Source organism: Podarcis melisellensis, assembly GCF_964234715.1.
Source record: "Podarcis melisellensis genome assembly, chromosome: 3".
NCBI lineage: Eukaryota > Metazoa > Chordata > Lepidosauria > Squamata > Lacertidae > Podarcis > Podarcis melisellensis.
Window position 1 is genome coordinate 57,916,410 of NC_138530.1, and position 16,253 is coordinate 57,932,662.

Consider the following 16,253-nt stretch of genomic DNA (forward strand, 5'->3'; position numbering starts at 1 on the left):
GATAGGCAGAAGAGAACACCCTAAAAAGTGTGGCAATGTATTTCCACCCTCAAGTGGAGGTGTAGAGGAAGGGGAATCAAAAACTATTAAGGGTCATTAAATAAAGGGTCATTAAAATAAAGATGATGATAATTATGATAGTGGAAGATATGAATGAAATGTGTATGAGGGGCCGAACAAGTTGTGAAACCTCTCAGTTGTCACAACTGTGACATTAGTGATGCAAATTACAACTGATATTAATATTTCGTTGCTCCAGCAAATTCAAATAGAATTTGAATTCAATTCAATTTGCATTCCATTCAGTTATACAGGATTTCAAGACAGCTGCCTAGCCAGGCAGAGCTGAAATATAGCACAATACAGTGTGTTTCAGCCATAGCACTAGAGAGTGAACATATTAAAATTTTTTTACTACTTTCCCTTTCACTCTTGGAAAAATATAGAAGAAATTTACTCTATACACCATCATTCAGAACATTTGAAAATGCACTTTATGAACTCGTTTATTTATTATTACCTGTGATTCGGGCCTAACAACAGTTACGGGTTTTTCTTTAGCAGCTTTTTCTGCCTTCTCAGTTGTTTTCTCCTTCACTTTTCGACCTCCTTTGGAAGAGCCTGCAGATTTTTGTCCTTCCATGTTGCTGTGAATGTCTGGACTTAGGACACTTACACTTTCTTCATGTTTTTCAGTAGGACGTGCTGTGTAAATTTCATTGTAGTGTTTATTTATGCTTTCCATTTATGCTTCTGGAGCTACATAATTGTTTGTTACCGAAGAGTTTACTTTTAGGAAACAGGTCTTAAAAATTATGCACTCTCCCTTATTTATGACAAACTGTTGTAAATTTCACTTTAAAAGTAAAATGTTCTGTCCTAGCTACTTAATTTGGACACTAAAATCTACCCTAGATGGCACTGTTGTCTTACATTATGAAATATTAGGATGAGAGATGAAAGCTTATAGAAGTGGTTTTCTATTTTTCCATTTACACAATAGCGTTTTTTGGAAATTATCAAGTGACATGTTCTTTTTTTGATGCAGGACTGTATCAGCATCTTTGAATAAAAAATAATTTTAACTACATCCAGCATGTCTGCAACTCTCCTTGTCAGCCTCTTTCTGACTCAAAACACTACCACTCAAAACACTCAAAACACTACCACTACTTTTCCAAGTTAATATAATGATAGACTTTCAGGAAGTATTTTAAATAAACAAAAAGTAACTTAGATCTTCTTGGGAGAAAAGCAATGACAAACCTAGACAGCATCTTAAAAAGCAGAGACATCACCTTGCCAACAAAGGTCTGTATAGTAAAAGCAATGGTTTTCCCAGTAGTGATGTATGGAAGTGAAAGCTGGACCATAAAGAAGGCTGTCCGCCAAAGAATTGATGCTTTTGAATTATGGTGCTGGAGGAGACTCTTGAGAGTCCCATGGATTGCAAGAAGATCAAACCTATCCATTCTTAATCAGCCCTGAGTGCTCACTGGAAGGACAGATCGTGAAGCTGAGGCTCAAATACTTTGGCCACCTCATGAGAAGAGAAGACTCCGTGGAAAAGACCCTGACGTTGGGAAAGATGGAGGGCACAAGGAGAAGGGGACGACAGAGGATGAGATGGTTGGACAGTGTTCTTGAAGGTACCAGCATGAGTTTGACCAAACTGCGGGAGGCAGTGGAAGACAGAAGTGCCTGGTGTGCTCTGGTCCATGGGGTCACGAAGAGTCGGACACGACTAAACAACAACAACAACTTATAACTTAAGAACAGTTAGTTGGATAACAGTGAGTGGTCTTAAGAACAGTCAGTCACAAGGAAGGTGGGCTGGCCAGCTGATCCCACACAGACCCAGGTGGAACACGCAGTCCATTGTACACAGAAAATTAAAAAATAAATAAATAAAAAGCACAGGCAACAGCTTCTTCCAATAGTTTCAGCCACAAGGAAAATAGGGCTGGCTGCACTCAGCCCTGGATAGAACCATCACCATCTAAAAAAAACCCAGTTTCATATCCTTTGACATGCATAACTATTTCAATCATTATAAAGGATGGTAAAAAAGTTATCATTTGAGGCCATAATTCAAAACAAATGGCACTCCAAAGTAGAAGTTGGAAAAATAAGACCTAATAAATAAATTGTGACATCATGCTCGCAGTATCAGAGCAACAGTTTATCTTCAATTGTATGTTCATATTTGTTCATTTCAGCACACTGTTTCTAATGTCTTGGTGTAAGAGAGGTAATAAGGTACACTAGCATACTAAAGAAGAAAAAAGCTACTCCCAGAGAAATTTGCACTCCAGACTTATTGAATTCCTAAAACCACCTACTAGGAAGAATGTCCCATTGAAATTCATGGGATTGCATAGGATTGCCCTGAGACTTAAGCACCATAGTTTTAATGGACTTGAATATAATTGATTTTTTCTGGATTGACCTCTCTCTCTCTCTATTTAATAAAGTTTTGTGCTACCATTCAGTAAAAACTTTCTCAGGGTGGTATTAAAGGCATTTATCAGAAACAATTTGCTATTTGTAAGTTCTCATCACAATTCTGTTAAATGTAAGTTACATAATTAGCTAACTGGCATCAAAGAAATTGGTGTTTCAGTTATGACGCATTTCAATAAAAAAATAAGCATGTAGCAAAGTCACTCACTCACCTTTGATTTCATTTTTTTCCAGTTCTCTCAGTGCCTGAACAAATACCAATTGGTTCTCAGTAAGTGGCCAACTATTATGCAACACAGAGGCTTGTATAATATACTTGTGAGGCTGTAAAAGCGAAATGCAGTAAATTACTTTTTTCAGAAATAATCACAGCTTCTTATTTTAATATTTTAAAAAACCTTGCTTTTAGCCACCACTCCTTTGACTACTATCTTAGATTTCTGTAGGGAAGGAAAGAAGCGTCAAATAAGGTGCTTGAAGAATCTAAACCTCTCAGACTGAAATGCAGGTTGAAACTTAACTAGCCACCAGTTCTTTCACTTCTCTGAATGCTAAGATTCAGATCTAGGCTGTTTAGTATCAAAATATGCACTTAAATATGTATATTGAAAGGACTTTTAGAATAATTTTTAGAAATGCACAAATTAATGCAGAAATGGAATGGGATTATGGGTAAAAGAGGCAAGAAATACCATGATGGGGTTTGCCCAACTATATGCCCCAGACAAGGGGGCTTGGTTTGGAGGAGCAGAAGAGAAAAAGCAGGTCCGGTGCCCTCAAGGAAAGACAGAGCACACCCCAAGGCATTACTGGGCTGCCTCTTTGACAACTTGAGCATGTCGCTTAACTCCTTGTTTCCTACAGGTTTGCTCTGCAGGTGACTGTGCCCAGCAAAGGCATGGGTCAGCACAAGAGAGGAAGCAAACCATGACATACAAAAGCTGCCCTATCTGTTACAGGTAAACTTGCACATATTACTTATATATTCGAGGCATTAGGCACTTGTTACACAGAGGTCTCCAAACAACCTGCAGCTTATTAGAAACATAAGCATCAATACATTATAATATGAACATGTACCTTGGATACCAAATATTGTATTACCATGCATTTATGTATATTGTATAGATTTAATATCAGCTGAGGAAGCCCTTCGGGGTGAAACAAGGGAGATATCCGGAAACCTTGTTCTGCCCAAGTTAGCAGTTTGCAGCTGCACCAGCCAGCTAGTGCCAGCAGTCTACATCAGCTGTGTTGTTCTTGTTACCTTGAGGACTTTTCTATTTTCACCTAAGGATTGTGTTATACAGAAACTTACAGGAAGAAACAATAAGAAAGCCTAAGGATTGTGTTATACAGGAACTTACAAGGAGAAACAATAAGAAAAGATAAGTAAAGAAGAAAGGTATTAATATTGTAATTAGACTCATAGGTTATATACCGTACATATGAACTGTATATGTTGCATTAGGAAACAACCAATAAAATGTTTTTATTGGTTATTAATATTCAGCTTGTTGCGCTTTGTGTATTGTGTTACACCTGAATACAGCTACCACAAGTATGTGCCTCCATTTGGCCATTCAGTAGCCCTGGGAAGAACAAAAGCACCATTTTAACATGCTAGAGTGGCGATTCAGCAAGATAGCCCCACTGCTGGTGGTGCCTTGTTCTGTTTTGCGCAAGCGTTCTGTTCTTCCTTTTCATCTAATTCCAAACCCCCATTTAGCAGGAATCTTGAATTACCTGAACCTTGTTTTCATCCTCTTGTTTGAGATAACACTCCCCTTAGGAAACACGATACCTAAGAGTTCACTCCTGGGGAACTGCTTTATTCAACCTTCCACAGGAACTTTAGGATACAATGTTTATTACACTATGAAGCAACGTAGTAGGAATTATTCTCAAAATTCCTCCACAAATATATTTAAGATCTCTCACCTGTTGAAATAAATTTTCATCAAGAACAGGGGTAACAATAGTTTCTTCTTCTGTTGAAGTTGGGCCTTCCTGTGACATCTTGGCTGCAGACTTGACATTCTTCTGAGCTGCCACAGTACCTTTTTTCTTAGAGACTGCAACTACTTCAGGTTCCTTTTTGGGAGTGCTTTGGGCAACTCCACCTTTACTTGATGTTGCTGGAAGAGGCAATAACATTTTATAGAGTATTTTAGCATTTAGTCATTTGTCTTACTAATTTCAATTTTATATCTACTTCTGTAATTCTCTCCTTCTCCTGCTTTACCTACTTATCTACTGACTCTTTCTAAGGATTTACATCCCAACCTTCATAAACCTTCCCAGGGAATTTTAAAACATAGTAAAATAAATAATATAATACTAAAATACAGATAACCACAACTTCGAAAATGCTGATATCAAACAATATAAAAATTAGATAAAATACCCATTTAAAATGCAATGAAAAAATAAGAAGTCTTCACCTGACACCTAATTGAGAGAGCCAAGTCTCTTCAAAGATAGCATGTAATAATCATGTACCACCACCAAAAAGGCCCAAACTGTTTTTCACCCACTAAATTTATAATGGCAGAACTTCCCAAATAATATTTCAGTGAACAGGCAGGCCCATATGGAGATTGGTGGTGTCACACACACACACACACACACACACACACACACACACACTCACTCCTTTAAGTTGAATAATTCATTTTTTAAAATGGAATTCGGTCTCTTTCCTCTTTATTCTTTTGAATAATGCACGCCTGGATAATAATTATTCCAGAAAAACAGCTCAGAACTGTTTATAAGGAGCTTATAAATGTAGATTAGTCTTGGCAAAATAATTGCTTGATTGGAAGCTTGTTAGTTCTAAGTAAAACTTAACCGTCAGAATGAGGAAGTATCACATCAGACTTTGCTATTCCTGCTATTAGCTGCTGTGAGACTCCTAATAGCACCCTAGTGGAAATCTCTAGAGACAATGCCCAAATAGATGTGGTGTAGCAACATATGAGATATGGCTCTCTTGGAACACCTAACTTAGCACTGTAGGGTAATTTGAGGGGAAACAGAATTTGATTCACTTGACACGGAATGGTATACCCATTCTGCATGGTCTGATGGTCCATATGCCGGAAACAGATTCTAAATATGTAAGCCTGATCACTCAGCAGCAAGCATGACAAAGCAAAGTCAGTAATCCTTAAATGAGGTCTTAGCGTATGCCACAAATTATTAACTCAGTTATTAAGGCAGGTGCACATGCAAATGTATTGGCAGTCTCTTTGTCCAAATAATCATAGCAATTCAGTTTACCATACATACACATGCTACTTAGAGGCCGCTCATTAGATATGAAATAAAATGCAGGAACAGCAGCATGACCCTTCCCAACAGAGTGCACCATTTCTTCCTCAGAGTCCAGAACTTGCACTTTAATGATTACATCTGGCTTGGAGGTCTGTACTTGCACAGTAGCCATAAGTGGTGTTGTTACTTTTACTGCATACCTGAAGGAGAAGGGGGAGTAAAGGTATATAGTTAACTGAGGCAGATTTTATTATTTTCAGCAAGTCTAAGATCTCAATCCTTAAAATAATGTTATTCAAGAAGGCAGCCTAGCCCCAGCTCAGTAAGCTCTGAGACGGAAGTTAAGACATATGTTTAGAACAGGCCATTTGTTGCTATGGAAACCAGTTATCGAAATGAAACTGCAGTTAAAATGCCAAGATTGACTACAATAAACTTTCTGAACAAACATTAGACAAATGATAAAAAGAGGCCTGTGCAAAGCCCTGAGTCCCCTAGGAACAATCACATACATGTTTGCACAGAAGTGAGTCACTACTGAGTTCAGTGTGGTTTACTCCTTCATGTTTTTAGAATATAAACCTTATTTCTAGATCATGCAAATATCTTGAGATGAATGTGAGATAGAAAAACAACTTTCATGTCTGACTTTCAGAAAGACCAGGACTTGACCCAGCATTTTAGAAATGCCCAACGTGGTGCATTTGGGGAAAGATACAAAAGCATTACTGGGACAGCTCAGTTAGCCAGAGCATAAGACTTAATCTTGTGGGTTTAAGCCCCACATTTGACAAAAATAATCATGCTTTGCAGGGGTTGGACTGGAATGATACTCACAGTCCCTTCCAACTCTAAAATCCTATGATTCTATGATTACTATTCATTCATGCTTCAGTAAGTAATATGCTCAAAGTAACATATGAACACTCAAATAGGGTACATATGGAAATACCTTTGCTGTTTCCTCAATTTTACCTGAATATAATATTCTTAGCATTTGGTACATAATAGTCCTTAACTTCTTTAATGGAATATACATTGTTTATAGTCTCACGAGAAAGAACTGGAAGGGGACTGTAGGAACCAATGAGTCGAAGCCTCCATTTCCCAGCCAACACTGGTGACTCACCAGTTTGAACTTCAGCCATAAAAGTATATCCTCTCTGAAATTAAAGTTAATTTTGTTAGCTATTAACACAATATGATACAATAAGTACTGGTAAATAAAGAGCAAATATTATAGCTGCTGCTGATACAATACTGTAAACCCCAAAATGGCCCTACAATAGTCAAGACTTGTACATTATGAAGGGTTGTTGCATTCACAGTACCTGGGGAAAATAATTGTTATTTATATCAGTGTGTAGTAACAGGTCCTTTGTATCATTTTGTTAGTAAGGTAGTAGTACTGTAATTACTATGAAGATGTTTGCATTTATCACCTTATTCTTTGTATAAAGATGGGGTGCAACCCTGAGAAAGATCCGAGGCATTTCTTCCAATGTATCATTGTCTACAACATGCAATGCGCATGTAGGTATGGAAGAATAAAACTTTGCTGCTATGATCATATCTTCTGGAACATAAAACACCTCTCTATAATAAAGGGAGAAAAGGAAAAAGTAAGGATAAGGGGATCTGTCTATCTCCAATTCATGCCATTTTTGCAGGTTTTACCCATACAGTGGTACCTCAGTTTATGAACTTAATCTATTCCTAAACCGAAACTGTTCTTAAACCAAGGTGCGCTTTCCCTAATGAGGCCTCCTGCCGCTGGTGCCCTTCCACCGTTTGGATTCCATTCTTAGACCGAGGTAAAGTTCGCAAACTAGGACATCGCTTCCGGTTTTGCGGAGTTCGTAAACCGAATCATTAGTAAACAGGTACCACTGTATTTCCATGTCACTTCTACCATGACTCTAATTAAAAAAAAATACATTTAAAATGCCTATTTACGGGCAGATTTTGACATGCTTAAACTGCCTAGACTGCACAACATTCAAAGAAGGGTTGCAATCTAGTGAATATCAAAGTTCTGATCCACATGTCAGTTCTAGAGATGGTGATCAGATAATTTCATATCGAAATTAATGAAGACTGAATTCCTCAAGCATGGCCTTCATGAACAAGTACAAGAATGTTTTCAACATGTGGTCACTTGGCTTTCAGTCACACAAACAGAATTAGCAGTTAAACTAGAATATGATATAGATGGTCTGTATGTGACTCATCAATAACAAACCTCACCTGAAGACCACAAACCAAAAATTTGCTGGCTGGTCCGCATATGTTACAGTATAATCAGCAAAAGATGTCTTAGTCCACTCATCTTCAGCACAACGGTATTTTTCAAGTGACTTACATTTACTTTTGAACATATCTCTATGAAACACAACAAGAAGAATATAAAATAATCAGTTGAGATCATAACCAACAGTACTGAGCTTCAAGCTGCCTCTACTCTATATATACATAAGATATAATAGCATCCCAAAGATTAAGCAGTGGCAACTGTATTATGAAAAAAATGCCTTCCTCAACAAGCAACAAATTACTTGTGGCAGAGGCATATCAAACACTTTAAGTGTGGGTTTACTCAATCTCACAAATGAGGGATCAAGCTTTCCAGATGCTGCTAAACTACAACTCCCATCAGCCCCAGCAAGCAAGGCCAATGGCTTCCCAACACCAGAATAAACAGTAGGAGTCTGATTTAAAGGGCAAAAGGAATATGGGGATGAAGGGTGCTGAACTATACCCCAATCTGAGGTTTACCTCTGTTTAACTGGGATTTCACTTCTCTGTCAGCTTGAATCTAACTGGGAGGTGAAAGCAGCTGGAGCAAAAACCACAATAAGCCTCACTACACACCTTTTTTGCTCTTAAAGCCAGACCTCCCTTGTTCCTTCTGCTTTATGCTTAATTAGCCAGACCTGTATTTCATGCTGGCCACATGACCCGGAAAAACTGTCTGCGGACAAATGTCAGCTCCCTCGGCCAGTAAAGCAAGATGAGCGCCGCAACCCCAGAGTCGTTTGCAACTGGACTTAACTGTCAGGGGTCCTTTACCTTTTTATATTTTAAGAGCTGGCCAAACTAAAAATAGCATGGGAGATGCTCAAATGCATCTTTCAACATCTTTTTTCCTGCTAAAACCAGCTGTGACGCCCCCCACTTTGGATCACGGCCAATCTAATTCACACATACACCAGCTGCTATTAGCTGTGAAAGGAAAGTGTGCTGTGGAGAGTGAAACTCATACTGTTTCAATATATTTTACTGTCTGAAACGAATAGCAGTTCCCAGAGGGAGGATTTAGATTAGCAGTGTGACCCAAATCTAGCCCTACCCCCTCTCTGTGGCTGTTTTTGGAGAAGAATAAGATGTCGGGGGTTGTATTTCTGAATCTTTCACATCACATCTAATGTGGCCCTGAGAAGTAGCAGAAGTTCAAAGGGAAATTAAGATATGATCATGCAGCTTTATCACTGGACACAAGAAATATATTCTATACATTCTTTTAAAAAAACTACTTTCTCTGTATCAATGTAATAGCTATGCTACCTCCAGGCTGGCATAGTTTAGGGATCCAATTCTGGGGTCTATCAGGAAAACAAAGGAACTTTGGATCCAGCGGATCCAGGGTTACCTTTTGTCTGCCTCTGCAGTACCCTGTTTCAGACCTTATTGCTGGCTGAAGCTGAGCTGTCAACACAGAACAGATGTGTACATTGGAGAGGCAGTGTCACCATCTGTGAGCAAGAAGAAACCCCTTGTGGATTCAAGTCACAAGTCTGTTCTTACTGAGCGGTGCAAAATCTATAAAGCCTTAAATGGCTCAGGACCACAGTACGTTTCCTTTCCTCATATGAACCAACCCAGTCCTTGCAATCATCATCTGAGGCCCTTCTTTGTGTGCCGCCTCCATGAGAGGTCTGGAGGGTGGCAACACAGGAATGGGCCTTTTCTGTGGTAAACTCCGCACTTGTGGAATGCTCCCCCCAGGGAGGTGCCTGGCAAATCTATACCATTATAAACTGGGGGGAGGGTGTTTTTGCTTGTTACTATGTTATGTATTTTTGTGCTTTTCTATTGTAATCCAGTCTGTGATCCTTGGGATGATGGGTAGAAAAGAAATGTAATAAATAAAATTATAAATATATAATCCATTTCTAATGATGAAAAAAAATTAAGAAACTTGGCTTCCACCTTATCAACTAACACAGTTTGAAGACAACCGTCTCTACTCAGTCAGACTATAGCCCATGATTTGTAAATCTATTCATGCAGGGCTCAGTCATTTATCTGGGACAGCAATCTGGTGTCCTTAATACAGATGTGAATGTGGATCAATAAACAGAAGAGATGTTGCCCCATTTGCCAATTTGCACATGGTAAAGGTAAAGGTAAAGGACCCCTGACATTACATTTAATTCTTCAGTAACAAACTGATGTAAAATTCATAGTCTGTCTCTTGATTTTTTTATCCTGAATATAAAGCAGAATAAAAATTGATTCAATGGTTAAGCAGGGTGTTCTTTAAATTTCAATTTTACATCTGAAAAACTAAATATAGGGATGCCCAAAAGTGGGCTTCAGTACTTTCCCTATAGCACTTCCACAGGGTCAGGTCAGCTTTTATGAGAGAAAAAAAGGGGGGCGGGGAGGTGTTGTGAGGCAAAACATGGGATTTATATACGTGACCCTGCAGAAACCATACTTTGTATTACCTCAAAAGTGTCAAAGAACATTGTTCAAAATTTGGCTCTATTAGAGCCCACAACTTTTGAAGTGTGTCTTTGACTTTAGCATTCTCCTTAGTACCTGAAAAATAAAAAGACAAATAAAAACAAATTTGGCTATTAGTAAATATTCAACATAGTTATCATTCCTAAACACTGGCATGAAGAAATAAGGTAAAATATAAAGCTCTGAGAGTAAGCAGAATGAAAGCATGTCTAACTGAAAAGACTATCTAACCAACACTTCTGCAAGACATCATCTGAGGACATTTGTAGCCAACAATGCCATGTTTTGCACAAATAAATAGCTTTTATGATATAATGACCAACTGCATTATACAAGCACTGTGGTGATTCCTATGGCATTCTGTGAATAATTCAAGATTCTAGGTGTCGAGATTGGGCCCTGGCCCCCCAATCTGAAAGTCAGGAAAATGGCTGTTTGGCAGCCATTTGGAAGTTCTATGTCCTTTCCACTCCTCATCTGGGCTTCTGGACAGAATCTTCCATCCAGATCCCTTTACAGGAGTACCCTCATATATCACACCTGATAAAAAAGGCAGGGTAATGAACCATCTCACCCCTCTGGGAGTAGACTAAAGAGTCAACCCTTATCTACCACATGAGCTGGCACCCAGTGCAGCCCACTTATATACTTCAGTGGTGGACCGGAGTGAAGCCTTGGTTCCTTCAGTCCATTTCTGCATGTAGGCCTCCATTAGCCAACTTAAATTTAGAGTTTTGGTGGGATATCCCATCATCCTCCGTGGCTGGTTAAAGCCAAAGCAAATGGCTGTCTTCAAAGGAGGAAGGTGCTGCCCTGCTCCGTCCCCTAGGGGCTGTGTCAGGACGCAACTGTCACTTCTCTCAGAAGAATCCTGACCTGGTTTTCTGCCATTCATTAGTAGCCGCACATAAGACCCTTTCCAGGCAGCCTGCAGTTTAAGTGCAACTTTCTCCTCTTCCGGTGTGGGTTCTTTGCTTTGCCAAGCAGAAACATCTGTCAGCTCTAAAAAGAAATTAATACAAAAGTTACCTGCCTGTGAGATTACAATACTTATGTCATGTCTACAAAAACCAACAATGGAGTGTTTTATTGTTTTATGATGAAATCCTCTCTCTACTAATACACATCTACAAGTGTGGATTCTTATGTAGTCACACATAAGAGGGATCATTGCAACATTTGATTGCAGTTCCCACTTGTTCATTACAATCTAGGAACCCAAAGAAAGCCGTCTAATGCAACATTTCTGATGAAAATATATGGTTCTGTACTGTTTCCCTGCAAAATGTTTTCAGGTAACTGGATACTGCAGGACATTTACATGAATTTAGATCAGTTTGATAGATCTGAAACATTTTTCTCATCTAATGAATGTTTATTAGACCTTACGCCAGCAAGCTTAGTGCTGCATCTATCAGTAAAAACCCAGATAGGCCAGGCAGCAAATCAGGATGGTTGGCAGATTATGTGCCCCCCCCGAGCCCACAACTGGCTGGCTGCCTTGCCCTTCTGCTGCCTGCTGCCACCTCATTCTGCCCCTGCTCCCTCCTGCCCCCTATTTGCTGCCAAGAGTGGTGGCATATACTCCATGACTTGCTCTGGGGATGGGGCACAGAGTAAGGTAATGTCAGTGAAATCTCCTAGATAGTGTCTGTACTACAGCTGAAAATTACTGCTTAAGTTGCCTTTAAAAAAAAGAAGAAGATTTAAACAGTCATTTGCTGCCAATGGAGAAAAACGGCAGCCCAGAGCATCTCTGAGATGTCTTGGTTTAAGAAAGGAGTCCTTTGTTGGAAGAGTGTGAGTGGGAGGGAGTAGTTGGTGGAGGGGAAGAAGAGGAGGAGGAGGGGAGCAGCAGAAATGGTGATGGCATCTGCTGCCCTCTCAGGTGCAATATCTACTGTTGGTCTTGGTTAATCCTGATTGCCAAAAATGGAACCTCAGTTTTCAGAGGCAATTGACTGCTAACTGTTAGATGCTAGGCAGCAACCACAGTAGTGGCTTGTAACTTCCCGGACCTTGGCCTGGCAACTATTGGAAATAAAGCACCTAGTTTTGGTCCAAGATGACCTCAAACAGACAGCACGAACAGTTTCATCCTCCACACTAGATGCAATGCATTTACACTTTAAGTCTGGGAACATAAAATGCAAATTGATTTTTGTATTGAGTGCTAGACTTATGTCTTGCAAGCTTAGGTAAGTGATGTGTTGTTCTCCTAGTGTCAAATGCTAATTAAAACTGAAATCCAATTAAAGTTTAAGAACATATATAAGACTGATATTTTTTTTTGGTAGGTGTTGCAGAGCATTTGAATGATTGCAGTGCTGTTGAAATGGGAAAAGGATGTAGCTCAGTGCTATACCATATACTTTGTATGAAAAAGCTCCCAGGTTCGATCTCTGGCATCTCCACATACAGATGTAAAAGACACCTGCCTGAAATCTTGGAAAGCTGCTGTCAGTCAGTGTCAGCAATACTGAGCTAGATGGAACAATGGTCTGTCTAGAGAATCTACAATGTTCAAGTGTTGCAGGGCTGTTATTGCTAACATTGTCCTAGTCTTCCTTTGTATTCGTTTGCTTGTGTCTCCACATTGATGCCCCAAATGTTGGGATCAAAGATGGGTAAACCTCAAGAGTATCACACAAAAACCAAACAAGATCAATGGCATAAAGATGTGCTGATACAGAATTAAAGTTAGCAGCATCATGTTAGCTCTGCTGTATGAAGTTCAAAAAATCTGTAGGCTCCATCAATTATATGAGAGAATACCACCTAGGGTCTGGCAGGACATCTCAACATTCAGCAGATTTTTTCTGTAATGATATCTTCTTAATAGATTATTTAAAAATAAATATTGCTGGTACATTATTCATGTTTTCCATATACCTGAGGAGTCTGTGTCTTCAACAGACACATCACTGTCTTTAAAATCCAAAGTGAAACATCTGTAAGCAAATTTGTAGTTGAGAGGAACATTCCCCAATGTCTGTTTTATCAAATGCCAAAAAGCATTATTGAAAGCCTAAAATGTAAAAGAGAAATGGTCAGTAAATTATTATAAATAAATGTTCAAATATTTTCTACTAATGATTTTCAGAGGAAAATATTACCAAACACATACCCAACCTGTATATTTGACTACTAGATAGAGTGGATTTGTAGAATCTGTAAAATGGCTCACTCCAACTAAATGAGTTTTCCTTTTGATATTTCAACCCAGCCACATAATGTGATCACTATCTTAAGATATGATCAGATATCTGCCTAGTGACATTATTGTTTCCAAAATATTTAATTGCATAAGCAACCAGAACAAACAAATGTATCTTTTCAACATCAGTCAAAGGTTGGGGACAATTCAGATTTGGGGGCATTGTGGTGTTTGAACAACTGACAACCCAGCAGCAGCAGCAGCTGCAACAACAGCAGTTAGCTGAAAGATACATCCAAAGTCAAAGTATTTTGTCTGAGAAAAGGGCAGTTCAACAACATGTTAGCTACTGCAACATGGGCAGCATGATCCTAAGGCTTGCACAGCCATAGTTAAAGGGACAGTCTTTTGAGATAAGAGGAACACAGCTGCTCAGTGGAGCATATTGTAATTGTCTCTAAAACTCATACTTCACTTTCTCATTATTTATATAATGTACTGAAAATTAGGGAGTGGAGATCTGTTCTGAAGACAAGGCTGTTGATCTCATTCATTCTTCACTGTGTCTGCATGATTTGAAAAATGGCCCTTGTGTGCCACACTGGCACAAGGCCATAATTTCATTTACATAGTGACCAAGGATACCTCAGTCCAACAGCACAGCTGCTGATTCTATGCTCTTATGTCACTAAACAGCCAGAGAACAGGCATCAGTGTGATTATTAGTTCATACCATCCAGAATATGGGGTTAGGTTTCTTGTCAACATTGAGGAAGATCTAGACTTTTCAAAGTATCTGATGTGAAATTCACAAGAGCATGTTTACAGGAATTCATGAGAGACAACCTAAATATTCATTATCAGGAGTTTCAGCTAATGGGCTGCACTAGAAAACAATCATTTGGAAAGCACAATATATTCTGCATGTTAACAGAAGGATAAGATTCTTCTTGGTTTTTTTTTTACCTTAAAGTGTTCTCTAGTTGTTCCTGGAGCACAGAGGCCAGGAGGACAATGTGTTGCTTCCAGTGTCTTTATGGCTGCGGGAAGGTTTTCTGCATTTCCAAAATTCAGTATCACATTTCCAATGGCTTTCATGATAGTGGTGGCTTGTTCTATGAACCGATAGCTTTCCTGAGGAGAAAATACATAAACTACCATTAGTCAGAACTATTAAAAATATATCACTATTTCAACAACATGCACATGGTCAATTCATTAGGAATTACTGAAGCACTAAACCTATGTTAGTGACTATTACATTCGTATGTAATTTCTATGAGAGTTTTTTTAATGTCCCTGGGGAGAGGAAGGAGGGTTCCACATAAAGAATCATTTGAAAAATCTATGAATTCAATATACTGTATTGGCCAGAATATAAGCCGCACTTGCAAATAAGCCACACCTTTAAAATCTGGCTGCTTGGGGGAGGCTTGGGAGCCACCGATGGGACAGGTGCCATTGCCCCGTGCTCCCAGGCTACTCTGGGCGGGGGGTGGGGGAGAGCTGTGCTGCTTTGCCAGTGCCTTAAGGTTGCAAATATAAGCCGCACTTTAACTTTTCACGATCAGAAGTTGGAAAAAAAGTGTGGCTTATTTTGGGGCCAATACAGTTGATCAGATCAGGAACCACAGAAACCTAAACATAGTGAAGAAACAAAAGGGGGGGGGAACTACTGAATGAAGACTGAGCATGCTCAGTGGGTATGGAATGCTGTCTGTCTGCTAGAGGAAAACTTAGAAAAACAGGAGATGATTGGAGAAAGAATAGAATGTCTGGAACCATGAACAGAAGGACTTTACCCTGTAATGCCACTTGTATAAATGTATTTGCTAGCTCTGTTAAACCTACAAAAAAATACTCTAGAAAGAAAATCCAGCAGAAATTGAACCACAACTACTTTTTTGAAGAGCTAGGTGAGATCCTCGTGGAGCTCAGTCTGTAGACATTTTGCAGAATTTTCTCCCTGTATGATTTGGAGAAAAAATGCTGGGTACTTACCTTTGGCCATCAGTGGGGCCTGCAACCAAATTTCAAAATTGCATAAGCAGTTGTATGTTTTAGCATTATTTTGTGATGATGCAAGTGTCTTCCAGATTCTGCCCATTTAAAAATTAAATTGCAGGATAATTATGGATCTGTGATCTTTTCCATTCAGAAACAGACTAAGTACTTCTCGAACAAAGCTTTAACTTCAATAGGAATTAAAACTTGACAATGAACATTTGTTTCTCCCAGTGGGAATATAGCTCCAGTTGTTATGGTAACAAATACCTTTTCAAGATTTGGCAGGACAATATCCTCTTCACCAAACACACATGGGACCATGCTACAAAGATGGATATGGTGCCCTACAGGAGAGCTCGCAGTGAAGAGTAACACATGGCGCCTACATTTAAAATAAGCACACTAATGAACAAAGAAACTAAAACATAACAGAAATTCTAAACAGTCAGTGTAAGTAAAGCCCTCTTGTCTCTTTCATCATTTATTGCTTGGCTCTCAAAACATTTAATGTATAAAGGAAAGAGAAGGCTCTAAGACTATTTGGTGGACCACATGTGTTTGTACACTTAGAAAAAAAGTGCTAAGACTTGTTGGCATTTCA

At 39.0% G+C, this 16,253-nt stretch overlaps 1 protein-coding gene across 3 annotated transcripts in view; it reads right to left on the minus strand.

The window, feature by feature from the left end:
- The window catches only part of ADGB (androglobin), a 65,726-nt gene that overhangs the window by 13,441 nt on the left and 36,032 nt on the right, over positions 1 to 16,253 (minus strand). For all 3 annotated transcript variants that reach the window (XM_081905126.1, XM_081905125.1, XM_081905127.1), the window contains 12 exons: positions 15,920 to 16,034; positions 14,612 to 14,779; positions 13,381 to 13,516; positions 11,365 to 11,490; positions 10,470 to 10,563; positions 7,987 to 8,121; positions 7,182 to 7,335; positions 6,715 to 6,902; positions 5,755 to 5,939; positions 4,405 to 4,601; positions 2,676 to 2,787; positions 521 to 705 (listed from right to left, as the gene is read on the minus strand). In XM_081905126.1, coding sequence (XP_081761252.1) covers positions 521 to 705; positions 2,676 to 2,787; positions 4,405 to 4,601; positions 5,755 to 5,939; positions 6,715 to 6,902; positions 7,182 to 7,335; positions 7,987 to 8,121; positions 10,470 to 10,563; positions 11,365 to 11,490; positions 13,381 to 13,516; positions 14,612 to 14,779; positions 15,920 to 16,034 — 1,795 coding nt within the window. The remainder of the gene's footprint in view (positions 1 to 520; positions 706 to 2,675; positions 2,788 to 4,404; positions 4,602 to 5,754; positions 5,940 to 6,714; positions 6,903 to 7,181; positions 7,336 to 7,986; positions 8,122 to 10,469; positions 10,564 to 11,364; positions 11,491 to 13,380; positions 13,517 to 14,611; positions 14,780 to 15,919; positions 16,035 to 16,253) is intronic.